This window comes from Pinus tabuliformis, chromosome J, assembly GCF_031772625.1.
Source record: "Pinus tabuliformis cultivar Carrire ecotype Pingquan chromosome J, CPIR1, whole genome shotgun sequence".
NCBI lineage: Eukaryota > Viridiplantae > Streptophyta > Pinopsida > Pinales > Pinaceae > Pinus > Pinus tabuliformis.
Window position 1 is genome coordinate 1428749536 of NC_142295.1, and position 18387 is coordinate 1428767922.

Consider the following 18387-nt stretch of genomic DNA (forward strand, 5'->3'; position numbering starts at 1 on the left):
TTAATCTCAAAACTCTACTCAAAATTGCATCAAGATTACACAAAGGCATGTTAACATATAAAAGATTATGATCAATTCCATGAAACCAAACAAAGCACACAACATCGAAAAGAAATTTTTTATTCTAATATTTATATGTGTTTTATTCATCGAACTGCACAAAAGAATACATGAACTTTGGAATCAACCTTCTGAAACATAAGCAATAGCCCTTGGTGAACTCCCAAACAATGATTCGCTTGCTGATGCAAGTCCATGTAACATGTTAACTACTTCAACAGTATCATCTAGGATTAGCCTTACTGGCTTCTAACCAATAATGCATGCAAATACCTCCCTCTTTGCAGTTTTAAGTAAGGCTGCCATTGCACTGTCAAAAATCTCAAACATGTCTTCATCTGAACGATCATCTCCTATACACAAGACAAAATCTAGAGGATTCCCCTAGCTAGCCATCATTGTTAAAAGATGTTCAACTATAACACCCTTTCTCACTCCCCTGCACATTTTGAATCCAAACAATTTTAATAAACTTCCTATCTTGAAGATCTTCTTGCAAGATCAAAATGGCATAAATAAAATTCACATCCTTGAAAAAATTATCCTTAAGACTACTTGATTAGTGTACAATACCTAAGGCTTGACTTCCACAATTTGTTGACCGGCCTTGACAACAACTGGCTCATTTGCCAGCACACTCTCAAGATGATCCTGCAACTCCTTTGTTTGCCAAGAACCAAAATCTAGATCTACATCCTCGAAGTGCCATAGAATACTACTCTATTTGAACTCAATAAATAAACCATCTGTGCTTTCCATGTAAAACTTCATAATGGGGCCCACAACTGCTTTCCAACCAAAATCCATCGTTGGCACACAAGTTTTCCATTCTTCATCCTTCTGCCACCTGCTCCGGCAATGTAAATGAAAAAGGTTAAGATGTAATTTGAACATTCGAAAGGTGTGCAAAGGCTTGCATGATTTTCTAATGTAAGCATATAAAGTTAAGAGTTCAAATACTTGAAAAACAAAAACCATGCTCTGTAACAATCCCAAGGTTTTTACAAGTTGAAAACCAATCATTCAAAGTTTGTTGCCTTTGTCCACTTACAATAAAGACCAGATTCTTTGGATCATTGCAAAGCATGTTTAGGACCGCAGGACATGTGAGTTGCCCTCGTCCACTTACAATAAAGACCAGATTCTTTGGATCATTGCAAAGGGTGTTTAGGATCATAATCCAAAAGAATGGCTCATCTAGTACTCTTTTTGTAAGCCTAGACAATATGATCAGTTGAAAGTTTTCGAAAATTATAATAAAAAAGGATGGTTTTTTGACAACCTCCATATCGAAAATGAACTTTGTTTCCAGAGTAAACAAGTTAAGCCTTTAATAGGGGGTTGCTAGCCTCATAAGCTATGATAACGATTTGATGTCTGCTGCCTTAAAAGTCAAGCTCTGATGGAAAATTGAGGTCACTCTAGGTTTAAATTCAGCAACAATCTCTAGGTTCAATGTTGATGTGTACTCCTTGGAGTATTCATTTTTTTTTTCCTTAAGTACAAAATATCTTCCCCAATGTATTGATGGGTTAGGATTTCTTGGTCTACACCTTCCGTCTCCTATTTGATATTTCTGGGAATCCAAGTAGACGTAGATGGAGAAGAAGTAGAGGCATATTAATATCACTCATTTAAATTTGTAACCAAAAATAACTTGATACGCACAATGATACATAGACAAAGTTCTATGTAAGTTTGTACCTGTGTATGGATCGATAAGAGCTCTGATCACCACTATGGGATTCTCGTTCAATTGGATGATGGATTACAACAATTAAAACTCTTCCCCAATGTATTGCTAGGCTAGACTTTCTTGGTCTACACCTTCGAACTCCTGCTTGATATTTCTCGGAATCCAAGTAGAAGTAGATGGAGAAGGAGCAGATGCATATTAATATCACTCATTTAAATTTGTAACAAAAACAAACTTGATACGCACAATGCTACAAAGACAAAGTTCAATGTAAGTTTGTACCTATGTATGGATCGATAAGAGCTTTGATCACCAATATGGGATTATCGTTCAGTTGGATGATGGATTAAAACAATCAAATGTAAGGGGTATAGACAGTACTAACCTGTTAGTAAGAAAATCAAACCACAAATTTGTCATCTTGCAGGAAATACCATGAGCCGTTTTGCAAAAACAGGTTCATTAAAGGATAGTATTGGTAAAGCACCAATGGAAAGTGAAAATGATTGGTCAGACTTAGCATGTGCTACAAATAAATGTGGATTATCATTTACCAAAAATAACTCCTCAAGAAGTACATATGAACCCATAATAATTTGTCCTCAAATTTCCTGTCCTTAACCATCAATCTAATCATTTTTGGTCTTCTTTTAAAGAACATTGTCAATTTTCATCAGTATGTATGATTGAGCAAGGTAACTCCTCAAGATGTGTAACATACCTAATAATTTTTCCTCAAATTTCCTGTCCTTAACTATCAATCTGATCCTTTTTGGTCTTGTTTTAAAGCACAATGTCAATTTTCCTCAGTATGTATGATTGAGCAAGGAAACTCCTCAAGATGTGTAACATACCTAATATTTTCAGGAATGGGACTTGATTTTCCTCACTGTATCTCTCTTTCTCATCCATCCATTGGCTGCGCTGATACCACACTCTAGTATACCTACTATCGACACCTACCCTTGGTCCAAATTATAATTATAATTTTAAGTTTTTAAGCTCCCAAGACTAAACTTTGAACAACCTTGTTTGTTCTTTGCCTTCCAAATATGTTTACTGCTAATACTTATCTAGATTTCATTTTATACAAAAGAAGAAAACTAAGACTATATGGAATCTCTTCACATGTAAGGCAACATTTATGTTTAAGGATACCATGCATACTGTCCAGAAATTGGAAGCTCTTGAATGCATGCATGACCGTTGGCAATAAAAAGAAAACCGAAACTACTACCTTACTATCTATGTAAGGTGAGATCCATAACATTAGAGAATTTTAGTAAGAAGGTAGTACTGTAGTAATTGGATGGGTAAGTTTGTAACTCTACTCACTAGTACAAGGCCTCTTTGTGACCATATTCACTGGATCAAGATCCAATCCTTGCTAGCCTACTTGTGACAACGAGGAAATTGCCATAAAACTCAATTTGACATCTTGTACCTCAATCCTCCATTGCTATCTCTTCATGTGAGTAGTTAAAGAACTTGTTCAAGCAGTCAAAATGCCCTCTTTTAGCCAACTTAGCAATCCAGAAATGTGTAACAGCACGTACAGAGGTTTAGCCTCTTATCAGTTCTCCTTTGGTTCTTCTATGCAAGCTCCTTTTCAATCATGTGCAAAATGTGAAAAAGTACATGGAAAATTAAATAAACAAGTGACACTTGCCTCACCGCTTGTCTTTTAATTGCTCATTGTCACATCATATGCTCCCTCTCTCTTCCCCAAGGAAACCATATCTACATTTAAAGATTTATTTGCAGCATATTTACAATTTTACATCATTTACATGCTTGGTCTCAAACTCTAACTTAGGAAATGTAAAGTATTCCTATATTCAGAAACACAGGCTAAATGGGCCTTAAGTATTGAGCTCTTCCCCATAAAGGATTGCATTACATACTCTCCGTGATTGCACCAAGAGTTGCATTCTACAACCCAGTATGGGGAGGATGTGTAATGTAACATATTGCTGATGTAAGCACACCTGTATTTTCATATGAATAAGCTACAACCCAGTGAGGAGATGTGTGACATAAAATAATCAAACGTAAGGGGTATAGGCAGTACTTACCTGTCAGTCAGAAAAAAAACAAACCACAAACTTATCATCTTTCAGGAAATAACATGAGCAATTTTGCAAAAACAGGTTCATTAAAGGACAATATTGGTGAAGCACCAATGGAAAGTGAAAATGATGCATGGTTATGGAAACCTTACAAAGGCTTCTTAAGACCACAAGCATTCTGCCTTAAGCATGTTGTTGGGGTAGAGGAGCAATTGCAGGCAATGGGAGCTGCATATCTGCTGCTTCTATGTCATTCAAGTAAGACTCCACAACCTTATTCCTTCACACATTCATATCTATTTTATTTGTTGTACGCTGGATGTTTTTTGTAGAATATGTTGTAGCTATTACTTCTTGGATTTTACTTATGGTATTGTTAGTTTGTTCTATAGCTTACTATGTTCGCACTTAGTCATTCTATGTTTCTTCAATAACATAAACATGGGAGCATGGCAGATGACTCACACGGCTCACACCTTTTTACAACATTGATTGAAGGGGATTTGGCTTAATTATTTGTTTTATATTTCATTGTATATTTAGCAAATTAGAACATAAATTATGGACTAAATAGAAAAATGCCTAGGGCCAGACAATTCTTAGAAAATGGTTGTCAGTATTCTGATCCAAAGAATTTGAAAGAAGCCCCAAAGTCATCAACTTTGAATGTTGCAAGCATGCCAAATTGATTATTTGTCTTCAGTGAGGTTTTATTTTGAACCACTAGGGCATAGGTGTAACCTGAAAGAAATGTGCATTATGTATTGAGGCAATAGTTCCTTAGGAGGTATCCTGCCCTCGAACACCAATTTGATCTTCTTTTGCTCAGACTTAGCATGTGCTACAAATAAATGTGGATTATCATTTACCAAAAATAACTCCTCAAGAAGTACATATGAACCCATAATAATTTGTCCTCAAATTTCCTGTCCTTAACCATCAATCTAATCCTTTTTGGTCTTGTTTTAAAGAACATTGTCAATTTTCCTCAGTATGTATGATTGAGCAAGGTAACGCCTCAAGATGTGTAACATACCTAATAATTTGTTCTCAAATTTCCCGTCCTTAACCATCAATCTAATCCTTTTTGGTCTTGTTTTAAAGCACAATGTCAATTTTCCTTAGTATGTATGATTGAGCAAGGCAACTCCTCAAGATGTGTAACATACCTAATATTGTCAGGAATGGGACTTGATTTTCCTCACTGAATCTCTCTTTCTCGTCCATCCACTGGCTGCTCTGATACCACACTCTAGTATACCTACTACTAACACCTACCCTTGGTCCAAATTATAATTTCTTTTTAAGTTTTTAAGCTCACAAGACTAAACTTTGAACTACCCTGTCTGTTCTTTGCCTTCCAAATATGTTTATTGCTAATACTTATCTGGCTTTCATTCTATACAAAAGAAGACAACTAAGACTATATGGAATCTCTTCACATGTAAGGCAACATTTATGTTTAACGATACCATGCATATTGTCTAGAACTCGCAAGCTCTTGAATGCATGCATGACCATTGGAAATAAAAAGAAAACCGAAACTTCTACCTTACTGTCTATGTAAGGTGAGATCCATAACATCAGGGAATTTTAGTAAGAAGGTAGTAATGTAGTAATTGGATGGGTAAGTTTGTAACTCTACTCACTAGTACATGGCCTCTTTGTTACAATATTCATTGGATCAAGATCCAATCCTTGCTAGCCTACTTGTGACAATGAGGAAATTGCCATAGAACTCAATTTGACATCTTGTACGAAAGGAATAACAACATGAACATGTCACAGAATAAAATGCCATACCTAAAGAATTGTATTCCTGGCACAACATTAAAGATAATGCTAATTTGATTTTCCACTACCTCTTCTCTCACAAATCAATTATCTCAACAAATTTGGGTTTCAAAAAAGATGGTTTTTTGACAACCTCCATATCGAAAATGAACTCTATTTCCAGATTAAACAACTTAAGCCTTTAATAGAGGGTTGCTAGCCTCAAAAGCTATGAGAACATTTTCTCTTTCCAGATTGTCTATTAGTGTGAGAGCACATGAAAATGGTCATGAAATTTCTGGCATTGAAGATGCCATTATAAGTGATGTCTGTGTCCAACATTTTCTAGAAGGTCAACATTTTTCCTCCACATTAGCTGCAAAAACAAAAATAGAAGAAACTCACAGCTCTGATGGAGAGTTGAGGTCACTCTAGGTTTAAATTCAACAACATTCTCTAGGTTAAATGTTGATGTGTACTCCTTGGAGTATTCAATTTTTTTTCCTTAAGTACAAAATCCCTTCCCTAATGTATTGATGGGCTAGGCTTTCTTGGTCTACACCTTTGACCTCCTGCTTGATATATATGGGAATCCAAGTAGACGTAGATGGAGAAGAAGTAGAGGCATATTAATATCACTCATTTAAATTTGTAACCAAAAAGAACTCGATACACACAATGATAAAAGACAAAGTTCTATGTAAGTTTGTACCTGTGTATGGATCGATAAGAGCTCTGATCACCACTCTGGGATTCTCATTCAATTGGATGATGGATTAAAACAGTCAAATCTCTTCCCCAATGTAGCAACATGAACATGTCACAGAATAAAATGCCATACCTACATAATTGTATTCCTTGCACAACATTAAAGATAATAAGGTTGTATGTATGTTTGTACCTGTGTATGGATCGATAAGAGCTTTGTATGAATCAAGATGCACCAGTCTGAATCCCAATCCAAATCCTAGCCTATAACATCAGCTTCACGAGTGCTCTCTGCAGGTTGCAAGTCTCCTATGAAACTCTAGGCCCAAAAGGCTACATCATGAGTGTTGACATTAATAGAAGTATTCATAGCATCAGGTAAAGCTTCAATATTCGAGGGATTTACACGAATAGCTTCACTTAGAGAAGGAGAGCATCCAATAAACTCAGACACTACCAGCATACTTTCTTTAGGGTTATCAGATGTGATTCCAAATCTGGCATCTAGTTTTGTAATACCTTGTCTGCAAACAATGTATTCGTATGGGATCAAATTCATACCATCTTGAACATTCTGCAATTGTGTAATATGCAACCCTTTCATACAACGGAACATGTCTCTGCACCAATTCAATAGGTTGATATATTTCAGTTCTGAATGACTCGTTTATCCTTGCTGAGGTGACAGATATCTCCTCCTGGACCTCCAAAACATCCCTACCTTGCTCGCGTGCAAGGTTGAGAATTTGCACCATGACCAATTTACCAACCAATTCTGGGTGCTGATACAGAAGATGTTCCATTGCCAGAAGTTTCAACCCTATGTCCTTGAAAATGTCCATGTCATCAACCCCAAAAAGCACAATCTTACCCTCATACTTTGCCTTCAACTCACTAATCCGCCACTGGGTATTAGCAAGCTTCAATACACCCTCAAGCTGACTCGTATGTATGCCCACAGGCATAATCTTGATCCCCACAGTGCACCCATAATACTCCAGGCCTATATACCCTCTCTTGGACTCATACTCCAATCCCAACATCCTACTGCAGCAAGAAAGAAAGTGCCTCGCATAATCGAATGTATGGAACCCAATCAGATCAACATTGAGTAGACCCCTCAGAATCTCTTCACGCACAGGAAGAGTGCGGTAAATCTCAGAGGAGGGAAATGGGTTGTGAAGGAAGAAGCACCTGGAAGTAGTGCCGAGCAATGGCGATCCACGTAGTGCCTAGCAAGGACGAGGTTTATCTGCCCGAGTATAAAATTTGTAATTAAATTTCTAACTAACTTAATACTGTTCGAACACTAATAATATGGTTGAAACTATTTTAATCGCCTAACACCTAAATCAAGGGCCTATGAATGTACACGTAACCTGTAACCTGAGAGGGGAGTTGATTTCATAGGAAACACCTTACGGCATAATTATTTTTATTTTTATTTAAATTAAACATGTTATTTGTAAAAAATGAATTTGAATAAAATACAAAATTGTTCTTTTAAACAAGGTAATTAAAAGCTATTAAATCTAATTGATATTCAATTACATATTTACATATAAAATAACATATATATTTTTTTTAATATTATTTAAAATTTAACATATTATTTATACAAATGGAATTTGAATTTGTGGCGTCAATTGACCTTTTTTATATGGTTCAAAATTTAACCTATTATTTATACAAATGGAATTTGAATTTTGGCATCAATTAACCACAATGGTAGTAAAAATGAAGCGATATGTTCCATCAGATTTCAGTTCAAATTTCCCTAATCTACCTGTGGCCCTAATGGCAATGATTCATGGGCATCTCTTCCAAACCCTCTCTCACATTTCATCATCGAGATTCAACCCAAATACAGAATATTCAGTCCCTCCTTGACGGTATACAAAACGCAAGGAAAGACCTCACGAATCGCATCTACACTGTTGGCTACAGAGTTTTTGACGGCGAAAATAGACCTCGATGCGAACAACTAGTGTCACAATGGAATAGATCCCAGCAACGCAGCTTTCCATCCCATCACTTACCCCCCTCCCCCACCTTGTTCATGATGGTGATAATAATAGATTTTTTTATTGAAAAAAAAATGAATTTGAATGCTGAGGATGAAAATTATTCCACCCAACTAATGTTGAGTGAATTTTAAAATATTATAACTAGCATTTGCACCTAATGCTGTAAAGGAAACACCATAAGGCATAGTGTGTGGAAGAATATTGAAATGTGAATGGGCTTTTTTGAAAGCAAGGGTCGATGATAATGAGTTTGAATTGAGGAAGCCATGTCGAAAACCCTATTCGGGGGTTAAAGTGGCTATGAAATAGAATAAAAGTAGTCATAAATATCCATTGAACTTGTTTAGATACCTTAAAGATTGCCTAGTTGAAGGTGAAGTTAAACAAATGAATTCACGTGAACAACAACTAGGTATCCATATTGATATACAAAATTTTAAGGAGAGGTATGTTAATCTTTTCAAACAACATTCTAATGTATTTGCCTAGAAATATGAAGACCTTAAACCATATCACATTGTGATGAACTGAATCCCTGCCAGGATATATTCCTTATGACGCAGAGAAGCCACAGGTGGTTGATAAGGAGGTGAAAACAAATGCTTGGGCTCATGAAGGAGCTCTGTATTGTCCTCCAGCCCACACTGTTCCTATGCCTATTATATTCCACGGCAACATCGTACATAGAGACATCTCTTGCTCATTACTCCTAGTATGGTAATATTGACTAACTCTACCTGTGTCACAAATCATATAAAAATGGATTTCAGTTAGCTCCGTGGTCCTTGGACAATAATAATATATACAACTTTCATCCATCATGGCCTCTCAATAGTCCAATTACTTAGCTAATTGCAGACCTATCTTGAAACATTCTATATGATGCCACTTTTATTACAGGGATGCAGAAATTAGATTTTAGAATGGGAATTGTGCTTCAGCATTATTTTCATTCAAGCGGCATTTGTGCCAGCTATGTCTTTTGGACAATTATGGTTATTCTAAATGGTAATGTTGTGTCAAGTAGTATGTGCTAGCATTTTTATTTTTATGATGAAAGCTGCATATTATATCAGTTTAAACAAGCATAATCTGATTTTCATGCTACACTGCAATTTTTTTCATAGGCATTGAGTTGTTTTTCTGCAGAGTATCCAGAAGTCTGAATGCCCTAAAGAATTAGAGCCAGCAGAGTTTTTGGCCAGAGTTTTGGCACTTCTGGAGGGTTTTGGCCAGAGGTTTGTTTAGAATGAGAGTAAGAATGATGATGAGCAAACCTGGAATAGTTGCCCATCCAACTGTGGCAAAAAGGATGCCAATTGCTACACAAATTTGCAAAGGGACGGTCCAACCCCAATGCAGCCACCACGGAAACTCTCCAAAACGATATGCATCTACAACTATGTAGTTTACAATCTCACCAGTGGCATGTCTTTGTCTTCCTAGACTGGACAGCCGAAGTTGTTTCTGATATACAGCTGCCATCAAGGCCGAATGCATTCGCATACCTATGCGTCTGGAATTGAAGTATTTTTTTTTTTCTGTTTGCTTAGGTAGGCCAATGCATGTTATGAATGTAGGGAAGTCTGAAATTCTGTTGACTATCATTCAATGTGCTTAGGAAGTTCTGCTGTTGGAAAGTTTGATTAGGATGCATTGAATTAAGTAAGGCTGAAACATTATTTTTGACGTTGTAGCTGTAGTTGTTCTGCATGTTGTTGAATCTCTTTGCAGGGTTGGTTTCACTGTCCCCATATGCTAAGGAGAGGGTCCTCTTGAGAGAATTGAATTTGTTATCATTCTCCACTGCTAATTCTTCTTGTTTTGGGACAACTTCATATCGGCAATCGCTATTGTTATCATTATTATTGCTGAAATTGTTTTGAGAGAGGTTGGAGGACTAGACTTGAGGTAGTCTGCTACTGTTTCCATTGCGATCCATGGCTTCATCGTTTAAAAAACCATCTATGAAAGGATCGTCACTCTCCAATAACCCACTGAAAGAGGAAATTTTGGGCAGTTGCAGTTTGTTTTGCTGATCAATATCAGGCAAAGAAGCCATCACTTCATCTGAACTTGGTGATTCATCTCGTTCTACCCCTTGTACTCTCTGAAAATGACCATTTTTCTTGTAAATTCGGCACAACACCCAATCATCAAGCTGGACAAAAAAAGTGCCATCAAAATCAACAATACCAATTTTAGTTGAATGAATCAATTCCTATTCATAAAGAATCAAAACACAAGAACTATGAAAGGAAAATCATTCATATTGATCAATATTCAAGAAGACATCACTTTGTAGGGTGTGTTATTTGTATTTACACAATTGATTTTTTTGGAGTAGTCTACCTAGGTGAAGGAATTGCCCGGTTTCCGTCGCCGCCCAGAAAATTGTCCGGCTCCGGCCGTCGGCAATCCCTCCGTCCTCCGCCACCCTCCCCTAGCTCCGCCACCCTCCGTCCACCGCTCCGCATTCATTTCCTGACATTTCCTGACAGATCGGATCAGAGCTGGCAATCCTGACATTCTCTGACAGATCGGATCGGCGCTGGAATTGCCGCAGCGGAGAGTTGATGCCATTTCCAATTCGAAATGGAGGAATTGCTAAACCGCGGGCTGCTCCCCCAACCAACACGACTCAGCCCCTGCAGCTCACTCACCTTCCTCCTCGACTCGGCGCCTGCAGCTCACCACAAAACTCCGGCCCAGGCAATTCCTCCACTCTGCAGCTCACCACCCAGGGGACGTCACCTTCAGGTTCAGGCGTAATTGGGTGAGTGCCGATTTTTAATATTTGTTGGTAAATTGAACAGTGGGTGCTTCACAAGGAGTCCATCCACCACGAGGTGAGCAGAGTTCATTCTATCCACCACAGGCTAATGTCGAGCCACAAGGACATACGGTTAAGATCCATTGTGAAGCCAACCCAGAGTTTTTCTTGGCTGCTCGTGGTGATGTTGCAGTGCTTGCGCTGGAAAACCCACATGATCCTCATCAGGTATGTTCATCAGTTTGAGCTACTTTATTTGAAGCTCGCTGAAAGCATTTGTTCATCTAATAATTGATGATTGATCACTATCCTTATTCCCCTGTTTGATGGAACCTTTTGTCAGCAATGGATCAAAGTAGATTCATGGGGCCTTCGAGTCAAGGATGAAGCTGGCTTCCCAGCATTTGCCTTGGTGAACAAGGCCACCAGACATGCTCTGAAACACGGGGATAAAGAATGGGACCAGGTAAAACTTTCTATTTCCCTTTTCCTTTTAGTTTCATTGTTTAATATAGCCTCTCCTCTGGATATGTAGAGAAGTCTTATTCACTGCAATGCTATAAACCACCTTAACTCAGGGTTTCGGAATGCCAGGGTCTTGGGCATTATGGGCTGCAACAGAGCTGTTTACAACGGTGGTCCCCTAATCCATAGTTTTTGTTGAATGTTGTTGAACAGATATACTTGGCAGATTATAATCATGACAAGGCAGAGCAGTCTGTTCTGTGGACCTTAAGTGCAGATGTTGGAAATAGGTATCAATGTCTGAGGCCTGTGAACAACATTAATTTGAATATGGATGCGAAAGTTGCAGATAGCCATGTTGGAGGAATATGTGATGGAAATGAACTCATCCTCTTTGAGTGGAAGAAACAGAGCAACCAGAAATTGAAGCTCCAGCCCATCTATTGTAAGCAATCTAACAATAACAAGTTGTCTTTCAAGCTCTTTATTGAAAGTAGCATCATTTCTATAAGTTTATCAATAGAAAGGACAGAGGGTTCATGCTACTTGAAAGTTTATCATTTCTGACATTTTCTGTAAGTTTTTCTGGCATCATTTTCCACATTCTTTTGTTTGCAGGTTTGGGTGTTCATCATAAGTTTTCTTGGCCTTGCACCTCTTGTTGAATGTATAGGCTTTGTCACCGAGTAAGTGAAAAATTGCATGGTATATGTACATAGGTTACGTGTAATCTATACCTTGTACTGCAATTGTTTATACACTTGGAATGGTCACTACAGTGCAGTGACTTCATAAAATATTATGTTTGTTGGTTCTACAATATGATGTTTTGTTGTAAATTGTTGCAGACAAATTTCATTCTACACTGGACCAACAAGTGAGATTCTTATATGTATATGGACTATGTACTCATATTTGTGGATACAAGATATGAGCTAATTGATATATATGAGAAAGTGTTTGACATTTCGAAGTAACTGATGCAAATATATTGTTAATTAATTCTCCTATAGTTGGTGGGCTGCTCAACGCCACATGTGGAAATGCAACAGAGATGCTCATTGCAGTGTTTGCACTTTACCATGGCAAGACCAATGTGGTCAAGTATTCTCTACTAGGCTCTATGCTTTCCAACTTACTTTTTGTGCTTGGCACATCTCTCTTTTGTGGAGGAATTGCCAACATGAAAAAAGAACAACGGTTTGACAAGGCATGTGATATATTTTTAGTTTCTCTTTAACAACCTAGGCCACCAAAACAAGTCCAACCTGCTCATGATATTCATTCATTAGGGTCTAACCATGGGTGTTTTATTGCTATATGACATAGGTTATTTCTGGAATCGACTCCAGTCTTCTCACGATGGCTTCACTGTGTCTCATGCTACCCTTGGCCCTTCAACAATATATGGCATATAGTGAAGCATCTGTATCAACATTACAACTGTCTAGAGTCAGCAGCATCATCATGCTGATAGCTTTTGCTGCATATTTGTTCTTCCAATTAAGGACACACAGACAATTGTTTGAAGAAGGCCCAGAAACAAAGGAGCTTTTTCTCTGAATCCTCAGCAGTAAGAATTCTTTGTCTTGGGTGGTTCCACTCCATCCCCATCTCCATATACATCCATAATACTCTGTTGAGAGACAATTGAGACTTATAGGAATCTGAATTCAACATTTTCTTGCTCACATTAGTGTAAATCTGCTTGACCACAATTTGGAATGCAGGCAACACATTTGTATTATCCAGAGCCAATTCATAGTCAAATGAATCCATGCATGATTGACTACAAGCAATGGCTTATCTAATCATGATTCAGTGTTTGGAGGCTGCCAATTTGACTCAGAGGAAGAGGTAAGTGATGCTCCAATGGTAATTGGGGATCTCCTTCTAGATTTGCAGGACACTGGCTTGGAGCTTGCAGCTTTGGATGAATCTACGTCAAATGGCAAAATTTTGTATCGTCTCAGATTGAAACTAGAATGTGCCTTGGAAAGGAGAGGCAAAAATGGTGATTTTTGGCACTCTAAATTTCTCGATTTCTTAGTGGCATTGTCTGATAGACAGCGCGATCGTGTTGAAAAGTGGCTTCACTGCAACCCTGCAGAATTTTCTGGGAATGCTCATGTACAAAAGTTGCAACTGAAGGCAATTTTATCACTTGGAGAACTGAAACAGGGACTCTGTATGTGTTTGTAAATGTTCTGTATGTTTTTGGCGATGTGTTCTAGAGAAGGGCCATTCCTCTGACCACTCTTGTATGGGTAACCATTGTTGCAATGAAAAGTGCACATACTGCTCTCTTGAATCACACCAAGGAAATGAATTGGAGGAATGCCTAAATTTGGTAGGTCATGATGGGAGTCATGATTGCAAAAAGAAAAATCATACATGTATGAAGCTCTATTCTTTATTTGATAAATCATCTAATTTTAACAAATTTTGTTTCTTGAAGGTTGGCCATGAGGGTTACAAATTGCTACAAATTGGCAAATGCCTACAAATTGTTCATTCTAATAAAATGAAAAGTTATTTGCAGGTGGGATGTTGTCTTTTAACAAGTAGACTTCCAAGGGTTGGAAAACTAAAGTCCCCATATGGATTATTAAACAATGATGCATTTGAGATTATGACAAATTCTATATCAGCATATTATTATACAACCTTAACTAATGCATTGACTAGCTTTTCCAATAGGCAATCAACTAGTGTAACAGATTTCACTTCGAGTGGATCCTTTCCAATATAATTGACTACAAGAAATGGCTTATCTAATCATTTGACTATGAATTCTCATGGTGAATTTGATACAAAAATTCCATCTATAAGGGACATTTTTCTTCTCCAATGGTTGACTAAGACAATTGAAGTTGTCTATGTTAATGTAGGTACGATAAATGACTCAAGAAAGACTTGATAGAAATAGTGTGTTAGTGTTGCTTTCATGGCATGTATCCTAAAGGAATTGATCTCAATAGACATTCAGATGCACAAGTTTAATCTAAATGGGAGAATGATATGACTAAAGAGTGCAATTCCTTTGATGAAAAATAAAAGTTGAGACTTAGTTCCCCAGGCATAAAGAAAGAATGTGATGAAATGTCTAATGGTCTACAAGACTAAATTTACCATCTGCAAGTGTTATTGAGAAACATAAATTTACTCGTGACAAAAATCTTCTCTCAACAAGATCATATTCATATTGACTACATTGAAATCTTTGCACCTATTGCAAATATGAACTCTTATCTACTTATTCTTTCACACATTATTCATTCTGTATAAGAGTTATAACATACATCAATTGGATGTCAATAGTGTTTTTTTACATGGTGTTCTCACTGAGGAGATTTATATGGAGCAATTTTTTTACATGGTGTTCTCAATGAGGAGATTTATCTGGAGCAACGAAAGGCTTTGAGAAGGGCCACAATCTTGTTTGTCTACTAAAGAAATCCTTTTACACTTTGAAGCAAGCCTCCATAGTGTGGTATAAGAATGATTGATTATTAGTTTTGGTTTGAAGCATCATGAATTTGATTGTAGTGTTTATATTTTGCAAATGACGATACTTACATGTTGGTGACTTAATCATAAATGTGCAAGTGATAATACTTACATGTTGGTGACTTAATCATAAATTGAAGTAGTGTCAACCTAATTTTGGGTTTGAAAAAACAATAAATAGAGATATTTAGAATTGCAAACCTGAGTGTGTTGTATTTTCCCTTATGGAAGCCAAGTTTTTCAAATGGATAACAATATATTTATTTACCTAAATATAAATCGCCATTCATTATACACGTTTAGGATGGAACACTATAAACCATTTTTGGCACCATATCAATCAAGAGAGAAATTGACTGAGTGTGCCTTTGAAAATTAATGGTACTCTCTACAAGAAGACTATTGGAGCCTCATTTACTTGATTCATAGCAGATTTGATATATTATTTGATGTTAGTGTGGTCTACAAATTCATGTAGGATATGAAAGAGGGCTACTTAGAGGCCACAAAAAGGATTGTTTATGAAAGATACATATTAGCACAGTATGAAGTACTGCATTAAGAATATGAAACTAGTCAGTTACTTTGGTCTTGTAAGAAGCAGGCAGAACTATTGACCACTAAAATTGAATATAAGGGTGCATTTAATGTTGACAAAATCAATGTGAATCCACATAATGGATGAGGTTGGCTTCTCGTTTGAGCAATAGATTCCAATGTATTATGCAATACAAAATCTTCTTGTTCATAGTAAAATAGTGTATGTGGAGTCTTCATGCCCATTATTTGACAGAATAAAGATATTGTGAATCTTCTTGTTCATAGTAAAATAATGTATGTGGAGGCTTCATGCCCATTATTTGACAAAATAAAGATATTGTGAATCTTTTTTATTGCAAGATAAGTGATCACATCATTAATATTTTTGCAGAGTCATTAACAAAAGTCAAGTTTACGAAACTTTAAACTATGTTTTGGATTTAAAAAATTGCAATCATGGTAGAGTGTACATAAGACAATTTCACCTCTAAAAAGTTTCAGATAGTTGTGTTGACAAATGAGCTTTGAAACATCAATTTCATCATACAATTTGACCTTTTATGGATATTGTTGATTCACAATGGAAGGTCAAATTACTAATTGGTTAGATTCGTCCAAGGTCCCCAAGTTATGCAAGTCGAAGTATCTAAGATAGGTCCGCAAGCTTTGCAAGTCAAAGTATCTAAGATAGGTCCCCAAGCTTTGCAAATCAAAGTATTTGAGATGAAGATCCAAATGCATTTAAGATGATTAACATTGATAGTTTTTCCTATTTTAGATGAGTTACTTTTAATTTTAAGCCATATATAAATCATACCGATTGTCTTATCATTAAAATTATTTAGTTATCCATTTTATGTCAGGCAATGCTTACTTGTACTTCAACACTGTAAAGATATCTTTGAACACAAAATTTTCTTGAAATTCATTATTCTTTGTTCCTGTAAGTCCACGGCTCTCTAACAACCATTACCATTGACTTGAGGACATTTAAAGAACATTGTGATATACTTAAAACCCTAGTTTTAAAAATAATACATAAATTCCTTGAGAATTCACTTTCTTTAGATCCTTTAAAAGCTCATTTTCCATAGGAGTTCACGATTTGTTGTTAACTATCCTTGGCTGCTGTTATAGACATTTTTGTGCCTTACAGCTATAAGCATGAAATGTCCATAATCCAAGGGATCCAAAGTCCCTAAACATGTTGTTCCTACCCCTAGAGGAACAAGGCTAACAAACCACAGCAATTCACAGAAGTTCTCCACCAGAAACTGCTCAAAAACAAGTCAATTTAGGATCAATTCAGAGGCTCCACTAGCTGCCTGCGTTGAAATGCAGAGGTTACACTGGCTAGTTGCATTGTAACGCAGGTAGAAGCACTATCAGGGTGCGCTGAGCGGGAAATGACAAATGGCAGAGTCTTTTGTGCGAGGTGTAAAGACTGTGGAAGCTTCCAGAATCTTCCTCCATGACACTTGCCTTGCTGAGTTCGACTAAGTGATGAGTAAGAGGCTCTTAGTCTCCAAGTGGAAGTAAGAACTGACAGAGAGAGAGGACACTAGTCAGATCTCAAGCTGACTCATCTTCTCTCCAAACATCTATATATAGATCTCTCCTCCATGAGATCTGGGGGGCTGGAATTTTGTTATTGCAAAGAATTGCTGTTGGTTTGAGATTGGAATCATTGGGTGCTTAATGCTTTGAAGGGAGGTGAAGATAGGAATTTCATTTGCTGGGAAGGAGATGCTGGATTGGAACTCTCTTGGTTGTATCTCCTCCTGAACCTTGTTATTCATCAATAAAGCTATCTTGGTTTCTCCTATATGCTGATGTGTCTTTGATGTATGATTGCATTAGTGTATTTGGTTTATTTCTAATCCTGAACTAGTTATGAATATGAATCTATGTCTTTGTGTAGTGTTCCCTTCTTGTGATCTTGCAGGAACCTGTTGAAGCTGGGCGAGTGAGAAGGCAAGTAGCTGGGAGCTCTCAAAGAGAAGAGAAGTCGGATCGAGGGACAAACGGAAGACACTGGTTAGTCCATCCATCTCTCTTCATTCTTAATTCATAAAGGAAGAATACTAGAATAGCTGTTTCTGTTTGTTGCTAAGGCACTGTCACACCTTAGGTGGATAGGATCGTCCTGCATAGGCATTTTTCCCCACAACAAATTGGCGACTCCACTGGGGACATCTGTTTAGTCATTTTATTTGTGTTTCTATCATTGTTTGTTTCATAGACTCAACAGCAACAATCGAACTGCATCTGCTATTCTCAGATGCAAAGTAGACAGCTGCTGCTTTGATCCAATCACTGGATTTGTCTATGATCTGAACAATGGACTCACAAATGATTTGATGATCCTTTGTGATAGATCTTAATCCTCCTTCAAAGCATCCCTTTGATTGTACCTTGCTTGTTGCTTTGATTTGGCCTAAAACTGTAGATTAAATAGCAAACCGTGACCCAGAACCCAGTGAGGAACTCTCGTTTCTCCTTCAGCGCAGGCTCTTTGAAGAGACTCTGCATTTCAACGCAGTTCCCATGAAGGCTACCTACGTTGAAATTCAGTTTCCCTGTTATACAGGTGCGCTGATCCAGTTAGGCCTTGTGCAGCTGGGGTTCTCTGCTCTGTTTTGCCTTGTTTTGATCTCTGATTTTTGCAGCCTGTAACCAGCATAGGTACCTGTCTGATAGCCCATTTTCTCTGCTTAAATTCCGCCTCCTTTTGTACAAAAGACTGTGAGTGTTTTTATGTTTTTG

The 18387-nt window shown here is 37.3% G+C and overlaps 1 protein-coding gene and 1 pseudogene across 1 annotated transcript; one reads left to right on the forward strand and one right to left on the reverse strand.

The window, feature by feature from the left end:
- Window positions 1-183: 183 nt before the first annotated feature.
- LOC149232729 (alpha,alpha-trehalose-phosphate synthase [UDP-forming] 6-like) lies at window positions 184-10395 on the reverse strand (annotated as a pseudogene).
- Window positions 10396-10928: 533 nt separating this feature from the next.
- On the forward strand, window positions 10929-12138 carry LOC149232730 (ricin B-like lectin R40G3). The gene is made up of 4 exons (XM_089381989.1): window positions 10929-11061; window positions 11150-11334; window positions 11450-11572; window positions 11785-12138. Exons 1-4 carry the CDS (start codon window positions 10929-10931, stop codon window positions 12136-12138), a joined length of 795 nt encoding a protein of 264 aa, XP_089238115.1.
- The last annotated feature ends 6249 nt before the right edge of the window (window positions 12139-18387 follow it).